The sequence below is a fragment of the Zalophus californianus genome, chromosome 1, assembly GCF_009762305.2.
Source record: "Zalophus californianus isolate mZalCal1 chromosome 1, mZalCal1.pri.v2, whole genome shotgun sequence".
Classification (NCBI taxonomy): domain Eukaryota; kingdom Metazoa; phylum Chordata; class Mammalia; order Carnivora; family Otariidae; genus Zalophus; species Zalophus californianus.
The window spans coordinates 110833120-110849897 of record NC_045595.1 but is presented as its reverse complement, the minus strand read 5'-3'; the positions used below and the strand labels follow the sequence as shown (position 1 = coordinate 110849897).

General features: G+C 36.1%; 1 protein-coding gene across 1 annotated transcript in view; it reads right to left on the bottom strand.

The window, feature by feature from the left end:
- Positions 1-16778, bottom strand: part of LEKR1 (leucine, glutamate and lysine rich 1) — a 187259-nt gene that overhangs the window by 17660 nt on the left and 152821 nt on the right. The window contains exons 10-12 of the mRNA XM_027587434.2: positions 15442-15535; positions 3935-4099; positions 594-893 (exon numbers count right to left, since the gene is read on the bottom strand). Coding sequence (XP_027443235.1) covers positions 594-893; positions 3935-4099; positions 15442-15535 — 559 coding nt within the window. The remainder of the gene's footprint in view (positions 1-593; positions 894-3934; positions 4100-15441; positions 15536-16778) is intronic.

Below are 16778 nucleotides of genomic sequence, written 5' to 3'. Positions count from 1 at the left end.
GTGGCTCAGCCAGTTAAGCGGCTGCCTTTGGCTCAGGTCATGATCTCAGGGTCCTGGGATAGAGCCCCACATCTGGGCTCTCTGCTCAGTGGGGAGTCTGCCTGTCCCTCTGCCCCTCCTTCTCCCCTCCCCCTGCTCATGCTCTCTCTCTCTTTCTCTCTCAAATAAATAAATATCTTAAAAATAAAATAAAATATATTGTCCAAATTATTTTTTGAACTTAAGCAGCAAGTGCTCTAAAAGTTTCTTTGGCAAAGATTTAACATCAAAACAAATAAGACATAAATATACAAAGATTCCTAGTCTTAGAAGTTTTAAATGGTCATTTACAACATTGTAGAACTGTGTGCCAGGAAACTGCAGAGATTCTGTAGTTCAGTGAATTCATTTTATAGAAAAGGAAGCCAGGTGCAGAGTTAAGTGACTGCCTAGTTAAGAACACAACCAGGATGTAATCCCAAGTCCCTGACTAATAGTCCCCAACTCTTTGCATGACACCAAGCTGCCGTTCAGGTTTTTGTCTGCTTGTCTCGTTTTTGGAAAGAATGTGTGCTCTTTCACTAATGGCGAGGGCTCCACCCTCTGCTTCCTACCTGTTCCTGGGACTGGTGAAACTGCTGTATCAGTTGTGTTTGTGCCAGCATTACTCTTTCTAGCTCGTCTGACTTCTGCTGCATTTCCTTCCTCAAGTCCTCTGAAACAGAATCATTACTATCAATTTCCTTCTTCAAGTGGGATTCAAATTCTGCAACCACATTTTTAAGGTTTTCGATTTCTTTCTCCTTTGATTCAGAATCTTCAGTATACCGGATATAAGATTCACGGAGCTTCTCTTCAAGAGTGGTCACTTCCAGCCTTAGATCTCTAGTAGCACTTGCGATTAAGTCCGATATCTGTAAGATAAATCTTGTATTAACTTGTAGGCAATATCTCTAGGTAACCACCGAGTTCTTAAGGTTCTAAGAGGTTTATTCTAAATAATCAGTGTACGCTTCTGATCAAATGAAAACAAATCCTATGATATTATGTAGGTCTTCAAGATTTTTTTTTTAAGTTAAAACTAACATGTATTTTTACCACCTTAAATGGAATTGCATATTAATGACTTGGGCATCCTTGGAAATATATAAATCTCTGTGTCTGGACTGAGCTACCAAGGACAGCTCAAGTCTTGATCCAGGTACCTGTCTGGATTCAGTATGAGGTGACTTTGGGACCTAGAAATGCCTGATGTTTGGGGGTGCATATAGGGGAGCACCACAGTTATATTCTACTCATACCATAGCAGTAAGTTTTCATTTGATATATTTTTTCTTTCTTATATACAATGATTGGAAGTACCCTAGATACTACAACTTTGAAAGCAGCACTGCCCAATAGATGATAAAGATACTCTGTGATATCCAATATGGTAGCCACTAGCCACATGTGCCTACTAACAGTAGTGTGTCAATAAATATTCAGTAACTGACTCATATACACAAAAGCCAGATTTGTATTGAGTCTCCATAGTGTAAATATTCTCACCCTGACCGATTCCAAGGTGACATCACCAATTGCGGAGTTGGGAAGAGATGCACTCCATAGGCTCTGGCTTGCCAGGACTGGCTAGTGAGCATTAAAAGTGTGGCTAATGTGACTGATGAACTGAATTTTAAATTTTATTTAATTTTAATTAATTGAAATTAAAGTCACCATACATGGCTAACATATTAGACTGTGCAATTCTAGAGAATACCAGAAAATATATATATATATATTTCAAAGTATATTTCAAAGTATATATATATACTTTGAAAATATACTGTCTCTGTAAGTGGCACCTCTAGATAAAGAGATGAGAGAATGAGAGATAAAGAGATGAGAGAAGATGAGCAGCTTTTGCTGAGAGTCCTGGGAGTCTTTAGAAGGGAAAAGGCTGCTTGTTTTTTTTTCCCTTAAAAAACAAAAGAAAGAAAAGAAAACAAACCAGGAAGAGCAAAGTTGCTTCTGATGAAACATATCCTTATTATTTATGCTATGGATATAGTCATATTATAAATATTAGTATAACAAGAAACCAGTCCGTGAAGAATCTGGAAAATATTCATAGACCAAAGTTCCAAGGATTTTGTGAACTATTACTTAATAGTTATATATCCAAAATTTGTTTCAAATGTTAAATTTACATTAAGAATAACTTCTGCACGAAATCTATTTACACTTAGTAACTTTAAAAATTAAATTAACATTCCATTATATTCAATTAATCCAGGAAGGAAGAGGGTCATTGCTAGGTCTGAGCAGTAGTTTCCATCATCCAGAGGCGAGTCGACACTGAAACAGACCAGATTATCTTTGGGAGAGGAGACTCACATAGCCACAAATAAGTTTTGACCTCTTCAAAAAGGGAGTCAGCTTTTAAAAATAAGAGAATTCACTTACAAAATCTGTATTTATGACTTACTTTGAAAAATCATAACCCCTGGCAAGTTGGGGTCTGCCTTAAGAGGCCTCCTCTCGGAGCAAACGAGTCTAGGAGAGGTAGAAATTTGGGTGAGCTGAGACTTCAAGCTCCCAGCAAGTGCGCCATTGTCCCAATAGAACTTTACTTACAGAACACAAATTCAAAGGTAAAATTACGAAGAATTTCAAGACAACATTTGCAGAGCATTACACCCAAGTAGTATGAGGCCTTTTTGAGTGTGGGACCCTGTGATATTGTACTTGTCACATACTCACGTAGCTGGCCCTGCCTATCATTGACAGTGCTATTGAAAAGGCTGTACCATATCTCCTGTACACCAAAGTAGAGGCCATTAAGTCTCATCTGATACTTAATTTACACAGACTATTAGTGAGTTTATTTGAAGTATGATTTCCCCACTGAATCTTGGTTAATATACACACACATATACATACACACAAACACAAATATATACATATACACAAAAACATGCATATATATGACACTCAGGTCTTATAATAACAGGGCAACCTAAACAAAACCTTAGACTATGTTTAGGGGGGCCCCAGATGGCTCAGTTGGAAAAGCATGCGACTTGATCTCGGGGTTGTGAGCTTGAGCCCCATATTGGATGTAGAGATTACTTAAAAATGAAATCTTTAAAAAAATTATGTTTAGGACATACTGTTTCAGAAATTATGGAGGTAATTACATTTTTAAAATATTTCCCTTCATTCAAAAATATCTAGAATTGGAAATACTTGCAATTAAAGGAGATAGGCTTTAGTTGTTGGTAAAATATCTAACCATGCTAATTATTAGTTATGTAATTTATGCTTTTATTTGTATTTATTTATTTTAAAGATTTAATTTATTTGAGAGCGAGAGGGAGCATGAGGGTGGGGGGGCATAGAGGGAGAGGGAGAGACAGACTCCCCATTGAGAGCTGAGCCAAACATGGGGCTGGATCCCGGGACCCCAAGATCATGACCTGAGCTGAAGTCAGATGCTTAACTGACTGAGCCACCCAAATGCCCCTAATTATGCTGTTTTAAAAATACGTTTATTTTGGGGCAACTGAGTGTCTCAGTCAGTTAAGCGTCTGACTTCTGGCTCAGGTCATGATCCCAGGGTCCTGGGATCCAGCCCCTAGTGTACCGGGCTCCCTGCTCAGTGGGGAGTCTGCTTCTCCCCCCGACCCCCATTCGTACTCTCTCTCTCTCTCACTCAAATAAATAATCTTTTTAAAAAGTTTATTTTAGTAGAAAAAATTCCTTACAGAGCTGTATCGTATGCTTATATGATTTATCTCAGCTATTAATTCTGGAAATGATCTAAACCACTCCACCGATGTCACTAAGACCAAGGCGCAATGATCCTGAGGAAAGTTCCTTGAGTTAAAAATACTGTACAGTGCTCTTAGAAGGAAATGACCAACATCTACAGTTTCAAACCCATTAAATAATAATGAACATCATGATGACAGACCTTTGTTTGTAGTTCCTCTTGTTCTTTCTTATACTTTTGGATTATTTCTTGGTGTTTTTCCTTTTCAATATCAAGCTCTAGCTTAGCTTCTTCCTTAAAAAGCAGAGCTTGCTCCTCAAATTCAACTAAATGTCGGGCTCTTTCCTTGGCCAGCTCAGCTTCAGTCTAGAAAATAGCATTTAACACACATATAAAGCCATTTGACCTTAAGATGAGTAAATTAAGCTTATTTTCAGACTCTAATTTTTTTAAAAAATTAATTCTAATATTTATTTTTTAATGAATCTAACTTTTTAATTCTAATATTTAAAAATAATCTGACTCAGAACTTAGGCCAGAAAAATTGACCTTGGGTCAAATAGTTCAAGATCTCCTAAGACCTTCTAAAGACTTGTAAAATGAGTAGAGAAGTTAGGACAATATCTTACGACAGTTTTCAGAAATATTAAAAGCTTAATCTTCTGTATATGTGTATTATAAACTCAGTCCCACCCAGAAACCCTATAAGAAAAAAATAAAAAAGATTTTGAGGCCTTTAGACTACGTTCTGTTGAAAGCTCAGAAGGGATACAAAGTACAAATGTTGATTTTTTTTAATGGTCTTTTCTTGATGGAGATCCCAGAAATTTTTGGAGTCACAGATTATCATTTTAATGTGATTGAGGCCAGAAGGATGATTAAGGAAAACACAGTCAAGTCAGTGATGACTGTATCCATGTTGTACTTATATAGAACCACAGCACTGCAAGGGACCTTAGAAATCCCCTGGTTCCATTTCTCAAGCTTCCATGAATTGTGGAAAGAATAAGCAGGGGCTTTGGATTCAGATGAAGTTGAGTTTAAATCCTGGCTCTAAACCCTGGCTCTGCCACATTCTAGCTGTATAATCTTAAATTGTGACTGTAACCTCTCCTGGTGGAGTTACAACTAGTTGCCTTGGGAGTTGTTATGAGGATAAACGGGACAACACATATGTATAAAGCTCTAGCACAGGCAGAGATTCAATAGTCAGTGGAGATTACTTCTATGCTCTGACTCTCCAGTCTCTACCACAGAATCTGCACCAAACGATTGTCTGCCCTGTGCCTCAATACCACTAGAAACCATAACTCACTCCTTCCCAGCAAGCATTTCCATTTTCAGTCAGCACTAAGCATTAGACAGTTTTTCCTTTAGTTGAGCCAACATCTCTCTCTCTGTGGTTTTTCACCGTTGGTTTTGGCTCTGCCTATTAGAGCAAGAGAGAGAACAAATCTATGAGTACTGGAGTCATTCAGGCCTGGTTCGTCTAGTGAGATTAGAGAATCTCAGTGACAGGCTGGCTCTAGATTTACATTGTGCCATGATTATGAATTCTTAGAGGGAGTAAATGCCAGATAACTTGGAAGAAAAACTGTCAAACTTGACTTCCTGTGACTCTGTGATTCAGATCACTCTGAGAGGAGGAAAGAGGTCAACATTAATTTCTCAGGGAAACACTGAAACCAGGGTACCAGAAAACAGAAAATTTGCCAAGAAAGTTTACATAAAGTCCTTTAAGTTAAATAAAATACAGATAAAAGACTAGCCCCAGTGTGGGGTCAGTCGAGTTTGTTGCACTGGTTATAGGACTAAGCATTTCCTCCAAGGCAAAACAATTATGTTTATACTAAATGCAAGGAGTTATTTTGGCTCTCTCAAAATAAGTTTCTGGACCGTTTGAGAAAAAGGATGCTAAGGATCATTTAGGAACATGATAGCATTGCTCAAATGTATTGTTCTCAGACTCCTAAAGGCAAGGGAAGCCTCAGGGGCACTCAGGAAAAAACAAACAAACAAAAACCCCAAAACAGATGTTCTTCTGAATTCCAGGTACTTACATCTACCCATCTCCTGCTAGCCATCGAGATATACCACAGGTGTCTCAAATAAACGGTATGAACCAGAAACCTAGATACAATCCCCTCCCCACCTGTTCCTTCCCCAGTCAAGACACAGTAACCACAATCCATCTAGTTATTCAGGTCAGCAACTGGGACATCATTTTTACCCTTCACACCTAATCCAACACCAAGTTCTATTCACTTTGCCTCCCAAAGATGCCTTGAATCCTTTCATTCCTTTTCATTGCTTGAATTAAGAGAGTAAGAATATATACAGACTAGATGGGACAGGACAAACTATAAATTAGATGACAGAAAGAATTTAGGACTTTAAAAAATTTTTTTTTAATTTATTATGGGGAAGAGGCCATTTAGGAAATCAGTGGAGTCCCTAGAAGAGGATGGAACACAGAAGGTATTCAGGGAAGAAAAGGAGGTAGCTGATGGACTGAACAAGTCAAGTAGCAAGTCAGGTAGCAAGTCCTTCTTGTCCCTAAACTATTCCTTGGAACAACTATTGTAGGTAAAGAGAAAAAAAGGAAGGAATAGAAGGAAGGGGGCACCTGGGTGGCTCAGTTGGTCAAACATCTGCCTTTGGCTCAGGTCATGATCCCAGGGTCTTGGGATCGAGGCCCGCGTGGGGCTCCCTGCTCAGCAGGGAGCCTGCTTCTCCCTCTGCCTCTACTGCTCCCCCTGCTTGTGCACATGCACGCTCTCTCTCTCTCTCTCTGACAAATAAATAAATAAAATCTTAAAAATAAAAAGGAATAGAAGGAAGGTGGGAAAGAAAAAGCATGTAAATAGAAGAGAGAAGAGTGATTTACTATTACTGAGTTGATTTTTAATGTGCACAACCAGAGAAAGAGAAGCAAAGTAACGAGCTTCAGGTGGGATTTGTAAACATTTAAGGAAGCTGCAACAATGCCAAGGGCCACCTGAATGTGTTGACACTGTAGCATAGAAAGATACCACTGGTTCCTTCATAATCTGAATAGATTGAACAAAATGATGAGCCAACAAACACAGTGATTTTTTTAAGCCAGTATATTATTTGTCATTGAGAAGATGAATTCATGCCAAATTATGTTTATGTTTTTTATATGTTGATATAAGCTCTTTAAAATATCTTAGATAGGGGCACCTGGGTGGCTCAGTTGGTTAAGTGTCTGCTTTCAGCTCAGGTCGTGATCCTGGGGTCCTGGTATGGAGCTTGGCTCCCTGCTCAGCAGGGAGCCTGCTTCTCCCTCTCCCTCTGCCCTTCCCCCTGCTCCTGCTCTTTCTTGCTCGCTCACTCTCTCAAAGAAATAAATAAAACCTTGAAAAAAATAAAATAAAATATCTTAGATAAAAGAATAAAATATCTTAGATGGCAGAACTTATGTTTATGCAAAATAAATTAATCTGGTGATGGTGCTTATATAAAATATGAACCACTTATATAATAACTAATAGTAATTTTAATAACCATGGGGAAAATAATATATGAGCTTAGGAGTTACACAAAGTAAAATAAATTGTTATCTCTGTACACATTTCAGTTTTTAATTTTTTTGCTTTTTATTTATCCATATCTCCCATTACTTCAAACTCCCTCCTTGGTGAAGGCTTCCTGATGACTCTAGAGCATTCTGAGTATGTTGTTTTTAATTCCCTTTGTATTTGTATTGAAATGCATAATTAGTATTTTATAACACCTGTGTCTAATACTGATGTCCAAAATTCTGTCTTTTCACTATTTTCCAAGTGAGATATTTGTGGTTGATTCTGCAATAATTTTCTGTTTTGGAGCCAAATACCATGTTGTAACATATTCATTCATTTATGACAATCCCTATAAAAGCAAAGGAATTTCAGATGTTGAAGTAGTAATTAGGTCATTTGTTTATATTTGATGTACGTATATAATTTTAAAAAATATATCTCCTAAAAATCAATTATTTTACTGTTTTCCAAAAGTTAAAAAAATGCTGGTTGAAAACTAATACTTCAGATTATTTATTAATTAACTGCTGAATAAATATATTGTAAAAGTAGATGATTATTCAAATACATAAACTTTGCAGTAAAAAAAAAAAACAATGCTAAGGGATCAGAATATGTGTTGAAGTCCTGCCAAGAACTGTGTAAACTCAGTATGAAAGGAGAGAATATTCACTTGGTACCAATACAAGGTAGGATCGCATGGTACAGAACACATTTTATATATTAACTCATTTAATTCTTATAACATATAATAATAATATAATTATTATTCACAGTGGATTATGAAATAGGCTCAGAGAGGTTAAGTACCTTCATCAAGATCACAGAGGTACTATGAGATGGAAGGGGTGTGCACACTTCGATGTTTCTGGTAGAACCCATGGCTCAGCATGTTTCATTTTTCCATGTAGCCTGTCTCCTCACACATCTACATAGCATAGTGATTAAGGGCATGGACTTGGTATTTATTTAGTTTCAAAATATTTGGGGATCTTTCCAGATAACTTTTTGTTAATAAATTCTATTTTAATTTCACTGTGGTCAGAAAAAATACTTTGTATGTCTTGAATCCTTTCAAATTTATTGAGAGTTATTTATGCTCCAGAATATGATCTATTTTAGTAAATGTCCCATGTGCACTTGAGAAGAATGTTTATTCTGCTGTTAAATGGAGAATTTTATAAATATCAATTAGGTCATGTTAGTTAATAGTGTTGTCCAATATATTTCTTAAAAATAAGTTGTTCTAAAAAAACTATTGTATTATTTTCCACAGAATATATCTCTAATAATTTTCTAGGTATTTTTCTATCAATTATTGAGAAAGGGCTATTATTGACATCTCTTACTCTAATTATGGATTTGTCTATTTCTCCTTGCTGTTCTATCAATTTTAAAACCCTGTTATTAGGTGAATAAACATTTAGGATTATTATGTCCTCTTGGTGAACTGATCCCTTAAACATTATGAAATGATGTTCATTACAGCCCTAATACTCTAAATATTCTGATCTTTGTTTTGAAATTTACCTTTTTTTAAAAATATTTATTCATTTATTTGAAAGAGAAAGAGAGCACTGGGGGGGGGGGGTCAGAGGGAGAGAGAGACTGAGAATCCTCCAGTAGACTCTGTGCTGAGCAGAGCCTGACTCATGGCTCGATCCCAGGACGCTGAGATCACAACCTGAGCGGAAATCAAGAGTCAGCCACCCAACCAACTGAGCCACCTAGGAGCCCCAAAATTTACTTTTCTAATAGTAACTAGTTCCTCTTTCCTTTGGTTTGTGTTAGCATATACTTTGTGTTATGCATCCTTTATTTTTAATGTATTTGTTAAAATATTTCTTTACATTAAAGTGTATTTTTTTGTAGGGAACATATAGTAGAATCTTGCATTTTTATCCAACATGACAACCTCTGTCATTTAATGGGGATATTTAGGCCAGGGCTTGGCAAACTATGGCCCACAGACTAAATTCAGCCATGCCCATTCATTTGCTTATTGTCTATGGCTGATTTTAAGCTATGCTGGGCAGAGCTGAGTGGTTCCAAAAGAGACTCAGTGTCCCCACAAAGCAAAAATATTTACTAACTGCTCTTTTATTGAAAAAGTATGCTGACCCCTAGTTTAGATGATTTACATTTAACTAGATTATTGATATGATTAGCTTTAAAGCTATCTTGCTATATGTTTTCTATTTGGTCCATCTCATCTTTTTTCTTCTTCCTTTTTTTTTTTTTTTGTCTTCTTCTGAATTGAGTTTTTTTTTTTAATTCAATTTTATTTCCTTTGCTGGCTTGTTAGCTATAATTCTTTTTCTATTTTTGTGGTTGCTTTAGAATTTATAGACTACATCTTTAACTTAATGCAGTCTGTGATAGATCACTTCATGTATAGGAATCCCATAATAGTATACTTCTAATTTTCCCTTAGACACTGGGCTATTTTTGTAATATATTTTGCTTCTACATCTTATAAATCTCATATTAGGTTGTTAATATTTTTGTTTCAATAGTTAACCATATTTTAAAGAAATTCAAATTATTAAATGACTCATGTTTTTCCACATTTTTGCCATTTCTGATGCCCTACATTCCTTTGTATAGATCTATATTTTCACGTGGTGTAATTTTTCTTCTGACTAAAGAACTTCTTTTAACATTTCTCACAGTGTGGATGTGCTGGTGATATATTTGCTCAGCTTTTTCATCTCTGAAAAAATCTTTCACCCTTATATTTGAAAGATATTTTCACTTTGTGTGGATTTCTAGATTGGCAGCTTGCACTCCCCTCATTCTTTCAGTACTTTTACTTCCACATTCTTTTTGCTTATATTGTCTTTTTTTTCTAGAGAATAAAAGGGGGGGAGGGGCAGAGGAAGAGAGAGAATCTTAAGCAGGCTCCACACCCAGCATGGAGCCCAATGCGGGGCTTAATCTCACAACCCTGAAATCATGACCTGAGCCAAAGTCAAGAGTTGGACACTTAACTGAGTCACCTAGGTGCCCCACTTATACTGTCTTTGATGAAAAATCTGCTGTCATCCTTATCTTTGTTCCTCTTTATATGTCTGTTATCTTCTGGTTGCTTTTAAGATTTTCTTTCTATCACTATTTTTGAGCAATTAGATTAGAATGCTCCTTGGTGTGCTTGAGGTTTGTTGAGCTTCTTGAATGTGTGGTTTATAATTTTCATTAAATCTTAAATTTTTCCAGCCATTATTTCTTCAAATATTTTTTCTGTCCTTTCTTTCTCCTGTCCTTTGGGGATTCTAATTATGCATATATTAGTCCACTTGAATTTGTCTCCTAGCTCACTGCTGTTCTTGTTTGTTTTGAGTCTCCTATTTTTATTTCATTTGGATTGTTTCAGTTGTGTGTCTTCAAGTTCACTAAACTTTTCTTCTGAATGTCTAATCTGCCACTAATCCCATCCAGTGTACTTTTTATCTTAGATATTGTACTTTTCATCTCAGAAGTTCACTTTAGATCTTTTTTTATATAATCCATATCTCTACTTAACATGCTCACCTCTTGCTCTAGTTTTTGGGCAAATGGAATACGGTTATCGTAACTGTTTTAACGTCTTTGTCTGCTAATTCTAATATCCGTGCCTTTCTGAGTCAGTTTTTATTCATTGATTTTTCTCTCATCATGAGTCATGTTTTCCTTTTCCTTTTGGATGGCAATTTTTGATTGAATGCCAGACATTGTAAATTTTACCTTGTTAGATGCTGGATATTTTTATATTCCTATGAGTATTATTGAACTCTCTTCTGGGATGTTAAGTTTCTTTGAATCGGCTTGATTTTTATAGTTCTTCCATTTAAAATTTGTTAGGCAGAATCAGCTCAGCATTTAGTCTAGGGCTAATTTTTTCCTACTACTGATGCAAGAACCTTCTGAGAAGTATCTACACAGTGCCCTGTGAATTATAGGTCTTCCAGTCTGGCCTTGTGTGAGCATATGGTATTCCTCTCTAGTCCTTTCAGATGGGTCTTTCCCTGCCTTTGGGTAGTTTCCCCACACATATGCACTGACCATACATATACTTAATGGGGACTCTTTGTAGATCTCCAGCATTCTTTCTGTGTGCAGCTCTCCCCTGAGAACACTATCCTGTGAATTGTAGCTATCTTGATCTCTCTGGTCTCCTTAACTCAAAGAACCTGCCAAACTACCTAGATTCACACTTCCTGCACTGTGGCCTTAAATTTATTTCAAGGAACTAAGTTTGGGCAATCACAGAGTTTATCCCATTTGTCTCCTATCTCTAAGAATCATTGTCCTTCATAGTCCGATATCTAGTGTCTGGAAACCATTGTTTTCTATCTTTTCTCCAGTGGCTTAGTTAGTTAGGAACGAGGGTAAATCTGGCTCCTATTAGTCCATCTAGGCCAAATGCAGAAGTTTTGGATTTTGTAGTTAGCTCTTCTTTTTTTTTTTTCCAGGTTTGTATCAGTTGTTATTTCCTGGCTATATAACTTTGGCAATTTACCTAACTTCTCTGAGCCTTATTTTTTTCCATGTGCAAATGGGAATAATAATTAAAATTACATTTATGGAAAGCATTAAGCACAAGGCCTGGCATATAATAAATGCTCTAATAATGGAGACTATTCTTATTATCTTGATTAAGGGTTTAAATCAGATGATATTTTGCATAAATGAAAATTTATATTTTATGACAAGTTCAGCCCTGTCAAATTCTGTTATTTTACAAGTTATCCTTCTAAATTCCATTAATAGTACACTTAAACACATTAGGAATTATTCAGCCATTTGGCTCTTCTATTTTGAAGAATTTTAGATGTTCTGTTTGCTTCCCTTTGGTGATAGAATTGACTATTTCTTGAGATAAACTCCAACTACCCTTGCCCCCCCCTGCATTTTCACTATTAATCCAGTTGCTCAGCCAGGAAGTAATGTTCAGTTTGTTTGTTTTAACTATTGGTTTTTAAAAGCTCTATGTACTATTTAAAATGAGGTCAATAGTAGTACAATTCTAAAGTGTTCCTAAATAGGATATGTTAATAATAATCTAACAAAATATTTGGTTGGAATTTGTTTATCACACTACCAAGTAATAGTCAACACATGACTATCACTTAATGTCAGCAGTTTGGCTATAGGAAATTTTTTAATTACAAAAATTTTAACTGAAAAGCAACAACACTGTGTATTTGGGACCAATTTTAAATGTTCAGTATGCACATTAAATTATTTTTTTCATATCAAAGGAATACTTTAAATAAATAAAAATCCATGGCAATTAGTAAATACGCAGTTTATTTTAAAATGTGCCATCCTTGTTGCATAGCAACTATTGATTCTATTATGTGCTTTTTACATACTCTAAAATAATTAAGTACAGGCACAAATTGCTATCTACTTTTTTTGAATGTTAAAAGCATTTAGTTATGAAGTTTATTCTAATATGTGTATTATATATTTGTAAAGGGAACATTTCATTCCTACACAAAGGCACAGTGACCCAAAAAAGAGATGACAATGTCATATTAGTGATTTTCCTTTCTGATGAGAGGACTTTTAGGGAACTCTTTATTCATAGTCTCAATAACTAGCACAGCCAAGACATAATTATCATTCCTTGGCTTTACTAGTCTGGATCTTGATTTACTGTTAAGCTAAATGATAAGATTTATTAACAAGAAGTCATGCCCTCTCAACAAAATGAAATGCCCATTTATATCATAGAAAATTATACATGCCAAAATACATCTATGATATAATTAATTTATTAGAATGATATCATGGTCTTAGCAAGAACTTAGAAAATCTTACATAGGTTTATTTTCATCGTCAAATTAAGAGCATGAAGCAAGACCATAATGCTTTTATAAGATCATTATATGATCAAATGCTAACATTAACTTGGTCCACTTGCTGTGTTAGCACCTCACAGACAGGGTACAGTAAACAGCAGTGATAAATTGTAAATGCAGAGACTTTTCCAGTAGATTGTATCTGAAAGTCCTTCATGGGGTGTTACCATGAAGATAAAGAACTTCTACACAGCAAAGGCAGGAAAGTTCACTCTACCAGTCTAAGAGGAGCTCAGGTGTTTGAAGGAAGGGAAGAATCTGTGAATCTCTATTCACATTAATTCCATCAGGGAAATTTCTGCATCAAAAGATGAAATGTTTACAATCTCTCTTCACACATACTTCCAAATTGCTCTCCAAAGGGTTGTTGTAACTTCCAGCCCCTTAAAGAGTGAGTATGAAAGATTATCTCACAAGACCTTACCACAATGCCAAAACCACTCTGTTAACTGCATGGGTTAAAAAAATAATCTCATTGTTTCAATTTGTACTTTTTGGATTGCTGGTTAGGTTGATCGTCTTTTTTGTATTTTCAAACATGGATTGGTAAGGATGGAGGAAGTGAATAAGAATAGACTAGCCAAGTGAATACCCCAAAGCTAATAAAAATTAGAAAGAATTAAAGAAATGCAGGCTTTAGAGAAGAAGGAAAAGAAAAAGTCCAAACTTCGGGCACCTGGGTGGCTCAGATGGTTAAGCGTCTGCCTTCGGCTCAGGTCATGATCCCAGGGTCCTGGGATCGAGTCCCGCATCGGGCTCCCTACTCCTTGGGAGCCTGCTTCTCCCTCTGCTTCTCTCTCTCTCCCCCCCCCACCCCTGTCTCTCATGAATAAATAAATAAAATCTTTAGAAAAAAAAAGTCCATACTTCAAAATAAAACAAAGAATGAACCACTTAGAGCAACTTTAGTCTGCATTCTCAACGTTTAATTGTTGCCTCTATGCAACTGTTGTTATAGTGATCATTTCTCTTAGAGCCTGAATGTGCTATCCCTGAAGGACAAGGAAAGTGGGATTGCTTTATAGAGAGCCAGTAATGCCTGAGTCTGGCCAACTGAGTAAGGAATGTAAATGAAAGTGAAAAATTTAGGACTGACCTGAGCCAGCAACAATATCTAAAGGGTTTCAATTTGGTGGATGGTAGGGTGTGGAAGAGTCCAGGTGGAGATGTTAGTTTGACGTGGCCACTGCTTGTTGCTTGAGGTTACAAGTTATAGGGTCTAGTCATCTGGGAGAAGAATCTGATAATAACCAAACAGGTTGTCAGGACTTTAGTCAAGCAATCTGAATTTCAGTAGCCAGCTCTACCTCTAGATGCAAATTTACAATGTTATCAGAAAACCAAGGATGAAGGCTAGTGCTAGGGCAGGCATCAGCTGGGCAAGAGTTGGAAAGGCTTCAGGGAATTTTTCAGGATAAGGCCCAGGGATCAATCAAGGAGTATCAGAAGTTTATGACAGGGAAATGATGGGTTGCAGCCTCAATGACTAGAGATGTACAAGGCCTGAGAAGGTAGGGACCAATAATTTTTAGAATATTATTTGTATCCTTTAAAATTATGCAAGTAATACATCTTTATTACTGAAACTCTGAAAAATTTAGAAAAATCCAAAGACAAAAATTAATGCATTTTTCAGTACTGTAAGAGAAAATATTTTCTTTGTAAACAGTGAGCTAAATACTTCCTCATTTTACTTTGCCAAAAGTTCATAACTGAGTAATTTTGTCATTTTACATTCTCTTGTAGTATCTTCTTAAAAGCAGAGAAATTGTGAGAATAAATAAATATTCCCCTGCTTTTAAGGATGTAGTCAAATGCAGATTCTGTCCCTTTACAGGAAAAAGGTAAATACTTAAAAATAAAAACTATACTTTTACATGAGCACTAAGGGCTATCTTAATTTTACAAGATTTTAAGTTCCGTTCTTACCTTTTTATTTCCCATTGTTGTCTAATATTTTGGAAAAGACACACACTATAAGCATGTTTGGTCTAGGAAATTCCAGAAGGAATCATAGAAGCAAAGATATCTGGAATAGTCTCCTGGCAAACAGATATAAATTTTTTTAAAGATTTTATTTATCTATTTGACAGAAAGAGTGAGTGAGCACAAGCAGGAAGAGCGGCAGAGGGAGAGGGAGAAGCAGGCTCCTGGCCGAGCAGGGAGCCTGATGTGGGGCCCAATCCCAGGACCCTGGGATCATGACCTGAGCTGAAGGCAGATGCTTAACCGACTGAGCCACCCAGGCGCCCCAAAGAGATAGAATTTTTAAAAACCAAATAAGACACATGCTGATGAAAGCTTACATTATCATTACCTTCTCTCTCCAGTTATCATCGTTCAGCAGCTTCTGTCTGAGGGTTTCCTGCAGCTGTTCGATGCTTTTCTGATGTGAAATCAGCATTAATTCCCTGAGAACCATAAACCCAACAAATGAGTCAAGACCCTGATACTCTTCCTAAATTGCAGTTCCTGGCTCAGAGAATAGTAATTCACAACTTAATCTGTTTCTTCTCTTTAACAATATATACACTGCCACTAGATACTACTTTTACCATTAACAGCCATTTACAAACACTACATACAAGGTAAGTATTTTCTCATACTTAATTTTTGCTTAATAAGTTATGTTATTACTTTTGCACGAAATAGTAACAACATATGTGGAGTCATAAATATCATAAAACATTACACATGGTTCCAAAGTTTGACTAAATTCTAACACTAGACAATATTTTGCTTCCTAAAAAAAGGGAAAATATGTTGGGATATGCCATAAAATCAACACGTTTGTGGTTCCTGCTAGATTTATTTTTCTTTTACTTGTCTCAAGTGATAGGAACAAACCAAATTAAGTAGAAGATAATGTCTCAAGTACGGTATAGTACAAAACATATTAGAAAATTGAAAACACAAAGAACATTTTAATAGTTTAATCCACATAAATGGATCTTAAAGTTTAGTTTGTAATCCCCCGGGTGGAGGTAAGTACAGAAGATTCATAAGAGCATCTCAAAGGGGCACTGAAATTAAGCCTTTGAATATCACAAGTAGTGGCAAAACACACTTGTTGATCAGGTCTCCTTCCCTTTTCCGTAATCACTGCGTCCCTCCTTAGTTTCTGTGTAGGTAATTCTTCTACATTGCTTATTCCTCTTTCTAATCTCTTGTTTTCTATCACCACCCTGTTCCTTTTAGCTCAAACTCCTTTCTCAAAATTGTGGCTTTCAATTATAACTGCCTGTTAGATATCCCCACCCTAATGAACCATTAATACCAGATCCATTAAAAAACAAATTCACTATCATCTCCTGCAATCTTGCTTTTCCTTTTGACTTCTGAAAATCTTCAAGAGTCAAAATCTTTGGCTTGAAATCCCTGAGTTTTCTCTGACTCTTCTCCTTGTCCCACCGCATCCATTCAATACCAAATTCTATTATTTTGCTTTCTGAGTGAACCCCAAACTATTTCCTCTCTCCCTTTCCCACTACCAACAGCCTTCCTTGTTAAGGCTCTTGACTTTTTCTCCCACCTATAGTATTATAATAGACTCTCAATCTATCTCTTGATTTCTTTTCTAGTCTCACTCTTAAAATATTATTAAATATTTTTTTACCATAGTAAAAATAATGCCTACATTTCTAAGCTAGAAAA